This window comes from Pongo pygmaeus, chromosome 4, assembly GCF_028885625.2.
Source record: "Pongo pygmaeus isolate AG05252 chromosome 4, NHGRI_mPonPyg2-v2.0_pri, whole genome shotgun sequence".
Classification (NCBI taxonomy): Eukaryota; Metazoa; Chordata; class Mammalia; order Primates; family Hominidae; genus Pongo; species Pongo pygmaeus.
In genome coordinates this window covers 39,270,946-39,284,631 of record NC_072377.2, presented here as the reverse complement: position 1 = coordinate 39,284,631, position 13,686 = coordinate 39,270,946, and the positions used below count along the sequence as shown (strand labels likewise).

The window sequence follows — 13,686 nt, the reverse complement described above, 5'->3', positions numbered from 1 at the left end:
AGAATGGGGCCTCTATAAACGGTGGCTTCCACTTGCTGGCACAAGTTGTCAGGGAAAGCAGAGCCTTTGGAAGGTATCCTCAGCTGTGTGCCTCCTACTGGTTTTAAAAATAATCTCACACATTCCGGATTTTGACAACCTTTCGCTTTTTACCTTCATCCGTACTTCAGATACCACCTTTTCTGTTGTGAGTAGAAACTACTAGGTAGGGAGTTCCGACGCATCAACACCTACAGATGTGAAAACAACCTAACAATTTTTATTCACAGAGAAGCATCCAAAGAAAGAGAGAAGAAAAGGGAAAAGGAAGAAAAGAAGAGGTTAGAGCTGGAGAAAAAGGAACAGAAAGAGAAAGAAAAGAAAGAACAAGAAATAAAGAAGAAATTTAAAGTAAGGGCTTGCTTGCTAATGAGTGAAAGAATAACATCTTTTTATACCTTTCACACAAAGGGGGTACCATTCTTGAAACCTTACATAGTTGAAGAATTACTTACTCGTTGTTTTCTAAAGAGTAATTATCTTCATAACACCACTTTTTTGTCCAATACACCATTTTATCCCTGAACTAATATAATAAAATTTAAATAAATATGTTGGTTCATAATTAGTGGGCACCCAGGAAATTTTATTGATTGAGTGAATGAATATTTACTTTTTCAAACCCATCTTGGCTCTCCCCATAATGCATTTCATATTAGCCTACTCATACTATGAATTAGCATCACGCACATAAACATCCCTGTGGTATGTAGTATAGTGGGGCGTTGGACACAAGTGTCTCCAGGGTGAACCAGACCTGTCTCAGAATAAGATTTCCATGAGCTACTCTAATTGCTAGTATCTAGACATGAGTTACATTGTTGCCTTTATTTTAAGTCTGTGTACATGCTGACTTCTGACAACTGCTGTTTCTCATCCCTCTTTGTCTATCTGGATTCTGACCTCTGTATTCTCTGACCTCTGGTAATTGTGTATCTTCTACCATTACTACCACCAGTAAACGGGACACCAGGGGCTATTTTCTCCTGGCTACACCATCTTTGATGACATGGCTCATCTGGCATGGGTCTGGCATGTCAGACATATTTAGGGTGATTATCTGAATTACAAAATTATTCTTTCAAAAAGAATTCACTGTATGGTTTCTTTAAATATTTTTATTCCTCTGGAGCATTTAATATGTGGTTCAAATTTTTTAAAAATGATTTATATATAACTTCCCAGTATATTTATTGTATTAAAGCAAAGGTTCAATGCATGGTGCAAGGAAAACGTATAGCATCCAGTCAGTCAGACAAACTGATTAAAATTCCAGTTGCACATACAAGTTATGTGATCTTGGGCTTCTCACTTAACTTCTCTGAGCCACTGATTCTTAATCTTTTACGTGAGGATAAATGATACTACTCCAGAAAGTTTGTTATGGAACTAAAATAATGCAGAGCACGAACTGTATCATAAGATTCTCATTTGATTTTGAAAAAGCTTGTTATATGTAAGTAAAATTATGATTACAGTATTAATATTAGAACATTTTACTTACACAGAATGCATGACTACCAATCTTTATATTTTTCAAGTGAAAAATTAATTTCAATTAATTTATGAAAATCTATATCGTAGGCCAGGCACGGTGGCTCACGCCTGTAATCCCAGCACTTTGGGAGGCCGAGGCGAGCGGATCACAGGATCAGGAGATTGCGACCATCCTGGCTAACACGGTGAAACTCAGTATTTACTGAAAATACAAAAAACTGGCCAGGCGTGGTGGCGGGCACCTGTAGTCCCAGCTACTTGGGAGGCTGAGGCAGGAGAATGGCATGAACCTGGGAGGCGGAGCTTGCAGCGAGCTGAGATCGGGCCTCGGCACTCCAGCCTGGGCGACAGAGTGAGACTCCGTCTCAAAAAAAAAAAAAAAAAAAAAAAATCTATATAGTATACTTTCCATGAAGAGATTGTAGATTTAAAGGAATTGTGTGAGGTTTTTCCATGTTTCTTTTGGAGAAATCAGCTTTACATTATCTCATTCATTCAAATAATATTTTTAGTAAGAAAAGAAAAGATAGGATATGGAAATCATACCATTAAATATGAACTCAAAAGTCTGTCAAGACTAGGACTTCACCAGCCATATTCCTTTCACAAGATGATAATAGATAATAGGTAAAAAAAAAATTTAATAAATATGAGAACTGAGCCTCATCAGCATCATGGCATATCATAATTTAACTTACATTCTTTTCTTTATTTCTTAGTGGTACATGGTAATGATATATGTTTATAATTAATGCCATCATAAGTTGGATAAATTAAAGGTAGAGCTTCTTCAAAAGTCGTCATGCACATTTGCGTATCAAAAGATTCAAGAAATTCTGTTGAAAAGACACCAATTTAAGATTAGAAAATTAAAAGAGTTTAGGATTCATAGTCTAACCAAGATCATTACCCTTCTATCAATAAGCCACCATACTGTTCAGAATATTAATTTGAAAAACCTCGTGTAACATTTGTTTGCTATTTTTTGATTTACAAGCTTATTTCTGAAATTTTATCTTGTTTATAGCAGGTAATGTCTGCTCCAATTTTACAAACAATGCAAAGGGGAAAAAACTCCATCTTCTAAACGGAATCCTGGCATATTCCATAAAGACACATAGCACACAGCATGGATTGTTGTACATAAGCGCTATTCAGTTATTGGAGGCTGCATTTGCAGGCCTCTTGCAGAATTCCTAGTCAACAGATCCCTGCCTCACTCTCCTGACCCCATGCACATGTTCACCTGTCTTAGCTGGTCCTGCTTGGCCCCCGTGATTTTTCCCTAACCCCTCCTATAAGAAAAACATTCACCCTCAATTTCTAGTTAAACCCTGTAAATGTTGGTTATTGGTAGCTTAGCAAGTTGTAGACTTACTGTCTTTCAAAATTGCATTCCTTAAAGATTTTCTAAATTATAAGGAAATCTTTTGTGATTTATTTTTTTCTCTTTGCAGCTAACAGGCCCTATTCAAGTCATCCATCTTGCAAAAGCTTGTTGTGATGTCAAAGGAGGAAAGAATGAACTGAGCTTCAAGCAAGGAGAGCAAATTGAAATCATCCGCATCACAGACAACCCAGAAGGAAAATGGTTGGGCAGAACAGCAAGGGGTTCGTGTGAGTGCAACTTTCTCTATGGCTTCAAAGTATTTTCTTTGCGAGGCAATATTCAATGTGCATATTCCTCCAGAACTCGTCACAGGCATCAAGTTAGGAGTACTTTACAGAGTGGACAAAGGGAGGAAAATGTTAAATGGCAGGTATAGTTCCGTCTTCACCTCATCTGTTATCTATATTGTGGGCAACAACGTAAAGTTTTATATTATTCCAGGAGGAACAAACAGCATTAGGGTTTTCATTGATGTTAAAAAGAAAAAATGCTTCATGTGAATCACTTTAGAATATTTAAAATAGAAGGTAGGCTTACATTAAACTACAACAGAATTAGACTTTGACAGAGTACAGTAAACTGTGGGTCTACTTGGGAGGTCTACAAATCAGAACTACAAGAAAATAAATCAGGGGAAAGTTTAAAGAGCAAATGTGCAATTGATATTTTATTCACAACTTTAAAATATTTAAACTACAGTTGCCTGAACATAAATCTTTCCCTTTTTGGTAGATGGCTATATTAAAACAACTGCTGTAGAGATTGACTATGATTCTTTGAAACTGAAAAAAGACTCTCTTGGTGCCCCTTCAAGACCTATTGAAGATGACCAAGAAGTATATGATGATGTTGCAGAGCAGGATGATATTAGCAGGTATGTGCAAGTACATATTGTAGAACAGATCAAACTGTCTCCTTGTCAGAAATTTTGTATGTTAAGATCCTAGAATTTTACCTTCCATAACTCCTACTGCTCTCTATCACTAAACTAAATGACAACTTACAATAACCCCAACATGGGTGAAAGGTCATTTGAAACTCCATAGTCTTTCTTTTGATTATATGCATCAAATATTACTTGAAATATAGTGGACCATTTGCCAGATCTTGTAAGATGTGTTGTCATTCTAAAACACTTTTATAATACTCATTATGACTTGATCTTAGGGATATGCCTAATAGAAATATGATTTGGTAAAACATGAAGTATAAAATATAAAACTTAGCCCATTTTTTCTCATAAATCTCTGATTCTAAATATATTTGTTGTTATTTTTTGAAAATATGACAAAAAATGATTTTTATGGCAACTCCAGTTTGCTCCTTAAAAGTAAAATCTCCGTTTTTTTATGATCCCTAGGTATCAATTAAGGGTCCAACTTTCCACGGCCCATTCCACTAGATTAAAATGACCTTCACTTCAAGAATTGTAGGAACATTTTCCTGGTATAGAGGAACAGAATAGAACATCTTTTCTGGAGGACCAACGAGAGGAGATTGGCCATCCCTCCCTTGTACCTCTCCTTCTCTTCTTTCCTTTCTCAGTCTTCTGCTTCCTTTCTCTCTCCATCTCTCCTCTTCTTCTCTTTGTTCCAGCTCTGATTTTTTGTCGTTCTTTTGTCTCTTTTGTACTTTTCCATTCCCATTCTCCTTTCATTCCTTCTTTCCTCCAATACCTCCCTTTTCAGTTTAAAGCCATAATCCCCTCAAGTTGAAAGGAGGAAAATCTCTAGTCCAGTTCAGAACTTTTATTTTTTTGATGACTACCTTATAAAACTAGGAAACCTCCATTGTGATCCCAAAAATCATAATCTGTGCTAGCTCTTCACCTGGGTAAAACTGTGTCTGCATTCTTCATAAATCAAATTTCAGAGGAAACAATCTTCATTGTCAGCCATTTCTAAAACACCAAATTAGTAATACACTTATAAAGCACATGAAGAATTAAATTTTTCCTCTTATGATCTTTCATATCATGGTATCAGTTAAGCTTGTTATGCTGCTTTCTAGCAGTTTTGTCTTTCTAAAATGAATTATAGCTGGCTATGACTTCTTACCATGTTCTAAACATAAATTATGCAACATATACCAAAACATACAATGCATGCACTAGAGTTTGGAGATCATTAACTGACTTTAGTCAAATATCGACCTAGTGTGAGTCAGTAAATGCCAGTTTTGAGGACAGATGAAGTTCCAAATCGTCATATTCTATGACTTCCAGAATTTTCATAACTATGTCAAGTATATTACCAATGTATATACTTTGTGTGTGCTTTTGTTTTTCAAAAAGCACACTACCTTAATTTTTGGTGAAAGAATTCCAGTTACATCATTTTTGCATATTTACACTGATGTGCATACTCAAGAAAAAAAATAACAAATCCAGAAAAAACAATGATGTTCTTAAAATGAAACTTTGTTTAACCATATTGGGTGAATATTTCCCAAAACTAGCATTATCACCTTTTTCCATTTTATTGAATCCATACATACCATGACTCTAAAAACCTGCTCTACTTTAGTAAACATGTAACAAAAAAAGAATCTTATATTTAGTAAGAGCAGGAAGTTGGAAGAGTTGTAGGGTTTTAATGCTCAGTACCTTAAACAAGTATAGCCCCACAATATTTACTAGCATCTAGCCCTCTCTTATGCACCCTTACTAAGAAAATTGAAGAAGAAGCCATTTCTATACATGTTTTATTTTTGCAACTGCAGCTGCTGCGGGCAGAGATCTCATAACAGAACATGCTTTGTCCTTAGAAAAAGGGAAGATGCTGAGTGTAGCCGGCAGCTTGCCCTGGCAAGAATAAGAAGAAAAGGCATCATCTTCTCCCTCCTGCTCATGACTCCTGGCTCAGGCACTCTACCGGCTCTTTCCTGATTCCCTAGAGTGAAGAGCAATGGCTGTGAGTGCTTCAAACTCCGGGAGCAGTTTTGAGGCTTCAAAGCACAGCCCCTGACAGCTGTCCTTCTCTTTTCCTTCTCCACTAAAGCAGTATCTACAGTGAATATGAAACATTGAAGAAAAGGGAATTGCAAATGCAAATACCCCTCTACCATTTCATAGTAAACCTTCTTCCTTCCATGTATCTCTCTCTCTCCCTCTCTTCTCATGTCACACCCTGCTCTCTCTACCTCTTCTTCACTTCATCAAATGTTTTACCTTCTAAACAGGCCATTTCAGGAAGTTGAATAATTGCTCTAGACATGAAATAAAACAGGAGCTTTGCTCCTTATTCCAACAACCCCGTTCTTTGGAAATTGGTATAAAAATCCAAGCTGAAAAGTATCTGCCAAGAGTGGCAGCCAAGCAGAATGCAGTTCTTCACATAATTCCAACTGCCTGCTTCATGCATCATGCTCAGAGGGAAGAGTCAGGAAAAATAAATGTCAAAATGGTACATAAGCAAGCAGACAGTATACTGCAACTTCTTCAAAAAGGAGTTCCTTATTTATATAGGAAGACATTTATAGCATGTTTTCCTACAAAGTTCCTGACAGCAACTTTATGTTTTTATTTCAAATTTAACAGGAGATCTGCATCAGATCAATTTCTTTCACCCACTTTTAACATTAGGAAATCAGATACGAGTACTATCTAATTGTCCTCTAAGACACTAACATTAAACTGATACCTGTTGCTGGCAGAAAACTGGGGGTATAGTGAGTGCAGCTAGGTGTAAAAGTGGGCGTGGTCAAGTCACTTAATTTCTCAGAGCCTGGTTTCTTTTCTGTATAATGAGGGAATTGAAGAGAAGATTTCTGGGATTTTTTCCATTCTCACAGTCTACATTTCCTTTGATCTCACAGAAATCACATTTTAGTGGGAGATATAGGCAAGAAAACAGACAATTATAACATAAATGCTAAAATAGAGAAAATATAGAATGATGTGAAAGTAAGTAAGAAACACAGGCAATCTGGATTTACAGATTCAGCAGTCATACCAGATAAAAGCCCCCTGAATGAGATTTCAAGTTTTTTAAAGTTCTCCCTTTAAAGAAAAATGACTGCTATTAGACTAGGAGGAAAATGCTGTGGTCAAAAGATATTGAAAGATAATTTAATTTAATGCAGTGATAATTGCTTTATGTGACTCATGGAATATTAATACCCTTGGGGCTTGTTTTAATGGTCCACCTATGGAATGATGTTATAATGTATCATCTGAAAGCAACCTCGTAGAAAAAATGTCAAAAGCAAAATATCATCATTTTCTATATCATATATAGTGCTGTAATTAACTTAATTCTTGTTTTTGTTTGTTTTGTTTTGTTGCCTTGTCATTACCCATCTATGATGATAAGGAACATTTTTTCCTCTTTACATATAGCATTCTAAGAACTTTCGACTGGAATGTTATTTCTCTTTTGAATAACTGATCAGGATATGTATTTCTCTTCCTCATAGCTAAGTAATTCATAGATTAACTTAATATTTCTGGGTTTTTTTTTCCAGCCACAGTCAGAGTGGAAGTGGAGGTAAGCCACACGCTTCTTAAAATGACATTTTACAATTGATACATATATTGGCATGTATTTATGGAGCACATGTGTTATTTTGTTACATGCATAGAATGTGTATTGTTCAAGTCAGTGTATTTAGGCTATCCATCATCATAAGCATTTATCATTTTTATGTGTTGAGAACATTTCGAGTTCTCACTTCTGGCTATATTGAAATGTACAATGTGTTATTGTTAATTATAGTCACTCTACTCTACTATTAAGCATTAGAACTTATTCCTTCTATCTAACTGTATGCTTGTACCCATTCACCAAACTCTCTTCATGTCCCCCCAAACACATTCTTACAACCCTCTCAGCCTCTGGTAATAATCGCTGTACTCTCTACCTCCATAAAATAAACTTTTTTAGCTCCCACATATGTGTGAGTACATGCAGTATTTGTCTTTCTGTATCTGGCTTATTCCACTTAATATGACCTCCAGTTTCATCCATGTTGCTGCAAGTGACATGATTTCATTCTTTTTTTTAATGACCAAATAGTATTTCATTGTGTATAGACCAAATTTTCTTTATTCATTCATCCAATGACAATTAGGTTGATTCTATATCTTTGCTACTGTGAATAGTGCTGCAATACACTTGGGGGTGCAAATATCCATTTAATATACTGATTCCCCCTTCAGAAAAATACCCAGTAGTGAGACTGCTGGATTGCATGATAGTTCTATTTTCAGTTTTTTTGAAAAATCTCCATAATGACTGTACGAATATATATTCCCACCGACAGTATGAATTTCTTTTTTTCCACATCCTTGCCAGCATCTGTTATTATTTTTCTTTTTGATAACAGCCATTCTAACTGGGATAAGATGATTAGTGATGTTGAGCATTTTTTCATATACCTGTTGGCCATTTGTATGTCTTCTTTTGAGAAATGTCTTTTTAGATCCTTTGCCCACCTTTATATGGGATTGTTTGGGAATTTTGCTGTTGAGTTGATCGAGTTTTTGTATATTCTGAATACTCATCCCTTTTCAGATGAATAGTTTGCAAATATTTTCTCCCATTCAACAAGCCGTCTCTTCACTCTGTTGATTGTTTGCTTTGCCATACAGAAGCTTTTAGTTTAATATAATCCCATTTGTCTATTTTTGTTTTTGTTGCCTGTGCTTTTGGGGTGTTAGTCATGAAATCTCTACCCAGACCAATGTCTTGGAGTGTTTTCTCTATGTTTTCTTACAGTTGTTTTATACTTTTAGGTCTTATGTTTAAATCCTTAATCTATCTTGAGTTGATTTTTGTATACGGTGAGAGATGGGGCCTAGTTTTATTCCTTTTCTGTATGGATATCCAGTTTTCCCAGCACTACTTACTGATAAGGGTGTTTTTTCCCCAGTGTATGTTCTTGGTGCCTTTTTCTAAAATCAGTTGGCTATAAATATGTGGCTTTCTTTCTGGGTTCTCTTTTCTGTTTCATTGGTTTTTGTTTCTGTTTTTATACCAATGGTATGCTGTTTGGTTACAACACAAAATCACGGAGTGTGATGCTTCTAGCTTTATTCTTTTTGCTCAGGATTGCTTTGACTATTAATGCTCTTTTTTATTTCATACAAATTTAAGGATTATTTTTCCTATTCTGTGAAAGATGACTTTGGTATTTTGATAGGGATTACATTAAATTTGTAAATTGCTTTGGGTAATATGGTCCTTTTAGCAATATTAATTATTCTAATATGTGAGCATGGGAAACCATGCACTTTTAACAATAATTTCTTCATAAGTCTTCATCATGTTTGTGTATATTAATGAAAAAAATGCTTTAGTTTACAAATAATGAGAGAGATTTTAATATGATGGAAAGAACACTAGCTTGAGAGTCAATAACCTGGATTCTAGAGCTGGCCACAAAGTGACTCTGAGTAAGCCACTTCTTTTTTTTAAGTTTGTTACAGATCGTATGGTGACTCCACTCCAATGTGTTCAGGACAGTCTTGATTTATGCCAGTCATCAGAGCACAATTAATAACAGCATTCTCCTTCACTTTCAGAAGTGTTTTTGTTTAGATGATAACCTATCTAGTCACCTTGACTGTAGCTCAATGGCCCCTATATTTCCCAGCAACAAAATAAGGGATTTGATCTAACACCTTGCAGTGCTAAAGTTCTCATACTGAAAGTCAAATTTCAAGGTCATTTTACATATTCCTGCACATAGAAACTACTCAATAAACAATTGTTAAGTAAATATCTGTCAAATAGCAAGTTTCCTGAAGAGCATAGAATAACAAATGAAACCAGAAACAGTTTAACTTTCAAAAATATGTATTTTAAAAATCATTTTTCACTTCTTTCTGTTTCAACTACCATCAATATTTACAAATTCACCTTTCATCCCATTGCTTTTCTTCACTTGTGTCTTGATCAGTATCTTTTCCTAAATGTCTCCTCACCATTAACTAGTTAGCTAGATTTGTATCATCTCCTCACTTCTTTTTCCACAATAAATATTTAACTCCATCCCCTATTTAAATTTACTTTTTCTCATGTTTTTGCACCCTCATTCCTTTCAACTCAAGTCCACAGTGCTTCTTAGCCCTCATTTTGTTATTGTAATTTCACCCCTAAGAATTCTTTATAAAATGATCAACAAAGTGTTTTTATTTAAATGGTTTATATGAAAGTGAAATGCTCTCTGCAGTTAAATAAGGAAGATTTATAATTAAAATCTGAGTGAGCATTACGTGACCAAATTATAAAATTAACAGAAGATTTTCCTCCAATCCAAATGAAGGGATATTCCCTCCACCACCAGATGATGACATTTATGATGGGATTGAAGAGGAAGATGCTGATGATGGGTAAGAATAATCAGTGAACTGCTTTTTGCAAATTATTATATATACATTGAAATTTAGTTTTGATTTCCAGTTAAAATAAAAAGCGGAAAATAGTGTTCTTTTTTACATTACCCCAAATGATTTGAATGTTTAATTAACAGCAATTGTAAACCAGGAAGTGTAATTTCACCACACTTCAAACGAAGTGTTTGATTGTTTGGAAGAACCTCAATAACTACACCAAAACAAGTGAAATGAAAAAAAAAGATAAATTACAGGTGTTGTGGATTTTTTTTTTTTGAAACAGAGTCTCGCTCTGTCGCCCAGGCTGGAGTGCACTGGCGGTTGTGGATATTTTTTAAGTCTTTTCTAATAAAGTCTTTATTGATCAATAATTACTTTTACAACAATCCCTGAAGAGTTTATCAGTTGCATGGCTCTCCCTTGTGTAATAACATGATTATAATATAGGCAACCCAAATAAATTGAGACCTATGCTACCTATGGCAGAACCAGTATTGAATACTTAATCCTTTAGCTTAATAATAAATATCTGTTCATTTATAATAGTTATAACAATTTATAAAAATAAAAATATTTTAGGTCAATAAGAAAATAAATTTTCTTTTTCCATTTTAAATGGCATATTTAAAAGTTTAAGATTTCTTTTTTTGGTTTTTTTTTTTTTTTGAGACCTGAGTTTTGCTCTTGTTGCCCAAGCTAGAGTGCAATGGCACGATCTCGGCTCACTGTAACCTCCACCTCCTGGGTTCAAACGATTCTCCTGCCTCAGCCTCCCAAGTAGCTGGGATTACAGGCATGTGCCATCACACCTGGGTTATTTTGTATTTTTAGTAGAGACGGGTTTTCTCCATGTTAGTCAGGCTGGTCTCAAACTTCTGATCTCGGGTGATCTGCCCGCCCTAGCCTCCCAAAGTGCTGGGATTACAGGCGTGAGCCACTGTGCCTGGCCTAAGATTTCTTAATTACTTCATTTTTCATTTTAATCATAAAGCAAAATTGATGCTCAAGCTTTTTTTTTTTTTTTTTTTTTTTTTTTTTTTTTTTGAGACCAGGTCTTACTGCAGCCTCAAACTCCCAGGCTCAAGCAATCCTCCTACCTCAGCCTCTGAGCAGCTGGAACCACAGGTGTGCACCACCACACCCAGCTAATGCTTTTTATTTTTAGTAGAGATGAGGTTTTGCTATGTTGCCCAGGCTCGTCTCAAACTCCTGGGCTTAAGCAGTCCTCCCACTTTGGCTTCCCAAAGTGCCAGGATCACAGATGTGAGCCACTGCATCCAGTTGTTTAAAACTTAATCCTTGTGGACTTGCTTCACATTTTAAGAAGTGAGAGAATTCTCACTTGATAGAAAAAGAAATGGTCAAGTTCGTAGGAGCAGTATTCAATCACCATGATCTATAAACTTAATAACACTATTTTGCCCTATAAAATGAGTTGGTTACTGCCTGAATTATTAATGTGGTATGATTATAAAGAATCTGAATGTCCACACAATGTCTTCACTTGCCGCTGATTATTACATTCTGATCAATGCCTGCATGCTCCAAAGCTCCGCACTACAGGTTCAAGAGAAGAGTAATACGTGGTCCTGGGGGATTTTGAAGATGTTAAAGGGAAAAGATGACAAAAAGAAAAGTATACGAGAGAAACCTAAAGTCTCTGACTCAGACAATAATGAAGGTTCATCGTAAGAGTCAACCAACCAAATCCAGTGTACAATAACTACACTAATATGTATTGAATCAAATGCTACTAATATTCTATAACCAATAACCAAATTCTGATAGACTTAAATCATCTTAATGCAATTTTCTGTTAATCATCTTAGCCCCGTTTATGGTGTCACCTTTAAGCTCCTGCATTACATAAAAGAAGGCCAAGTACTCAGAAATCATCGTACAGTTCAAATGTATATTTTACTTTCTTCACAAAAATGCACAAAAACACACATGTACACATAATTTCACACATACCCTCTCACGCTCATGCACACAGTCATACACAAACACTAAAACACCCATTTACTAGGACCTTTTAAAATATAGCATTACATCTGAAAACTCACAATTCCAGTGCCACATTTTACTACATAGTATTTTGTATTGAATACTCTTCAAAATATACATTCTTTTTAATAGTTTGAAATAAAGAACATAATTATGAATTTTTTCTCTAAATACAACAATTAAAGACTTTTAACTCTGTTACACTATAATGATATATTAATAATTTTTCCTATACTAAAAGTATTCTAAATATCTTAAATTTGTCCAAATAAAATCTAAGGCATAACTTTTCTCTTTTCATTCCAAAAATAATCCTTTAGTATAAATTCCATACATATGAATTTGAAAGATCTTAATCGTATTCCCTGGTACAAGAAAATCTTTCTGTTTTATATTTACCTCATGAATTCACCACACTTAGCTCAAGTCTTTATAAGATGTTAATTCCATATAGCATTCCCAATTGGCTTGTAAAACACCAAAGCAACAAGTCAATAAAGAGTACACTTGAAATTCTAGGAAAACACAAGAAACCTTCTCTTCTCTTGAGCAGCATTACTCAAATATAACCCTTACTTAAAAATGAGAGGGGTTTTTTTTTTCTGCTTCAATTACACACTATCCAAATCTGATTTGGGATCATTTGAATTAATGATCCCTCACACTCTATTCTAACCAGTCATTTCTGTTCTGTGCACCATTCTTTCCGTAGTGTGTTTGTGTGTGTATGTGTGTGTGTGTGTGGAGTGTATTTAGAAGTCATATTTCAGAAAATAGAAGCATGAGTCTTCTTCTGTTGCAGCTAAATGCCACTTAATTCTGATTTCAGATCACTTTAATTAATAAGCTCTCACTCTCTGGTTTAAGTAAATATTCCTCTTATTCACCATTTTCCTGTTTTGGGGTATATATGCACATATTGGGAAACATGGTCATATTCCTATGACCTCTATTAATTTTGAGTCTGTATTTCTGCTCTTTAATTCAAATAAGCAGTTTGGAGGCAGAATATGTATGCCACGATGACTCCAAAATACTGAGTCCCTTTCATTTACTCTGGCTTGATATTACGCCCAAACCTCACATAGCAAATCTGGAAATTTTGATCCAATGGCTGTGGGCAAAATAAACCAATTGAGTATCTTGACTCTGGACATTTTGGCAAACATTTGGGGTTCAAAAAATGTCTTGCCAAGTTCCAAATTGATAAACAGAAATGGACTTAGTGGAGAAATGGAGGATGAGAAAGAAATAATGGTCAACAGATGAAGTAACCCAATATGCCTCCAGGCTGTTGCCCCTTTATACTCTCCTATATAACGGAGTCAATTTCTGTGTTCATGTTAGTCTGATTATAATTGTGTTCTCACTTTCTTTGTAGTTTCCCTGCTCCTCCTAAACAATTGGGTAAGTAATA

General features: G+C 35.2%; 1 protein-coding gene across 3 annotated transcripts in view; it reads left to right on the top strand.

The window, feature by feature from the left end:
- FYB1 (FYN binding protein 1) overlaps positions 1 to 13,686 on the top strand; it is a 165,040-nt gene that overhangs the window by 132,371 nt on the left and 18,983 nt on the right. For 2 of the 3 annotated variants that reach the window (XM_063664757.1, XM_054489359.2), the window contains 7 exons: positions 270 to 390; positions 2,994 to 3,153; positions 3,659 to 3,800; positions 7,391 to 7,413; positions 10,193 to 10,259; positions 11,813 to 11,950; positions 13,651 to 13,676. In XM_063664757.1, coding sequence (XP_063520827.1) covers positions 270 to 390; positions 2,994 to 3,153; positions 3,659 to 3,800; positions 7,391 to 7,413; positions 10,193 to 10,259; positions 11,813 to 11,950; positions 13,651 to 13,676 — 677 coding nt within the window. The remainder of the gene's footprint in view (positions 1 to 269; positions 391 to 2,993; positions 3,154 to 3,658; positions 3,801 to 7,390; positions 7,414 to 10,192; positions 10,260 to 11,812; positions 11,951 to 13,650; positions 13,677 to 13,686) is intronic. The other variant, XM_063664758.1, reaches the window with a different exon arrangement.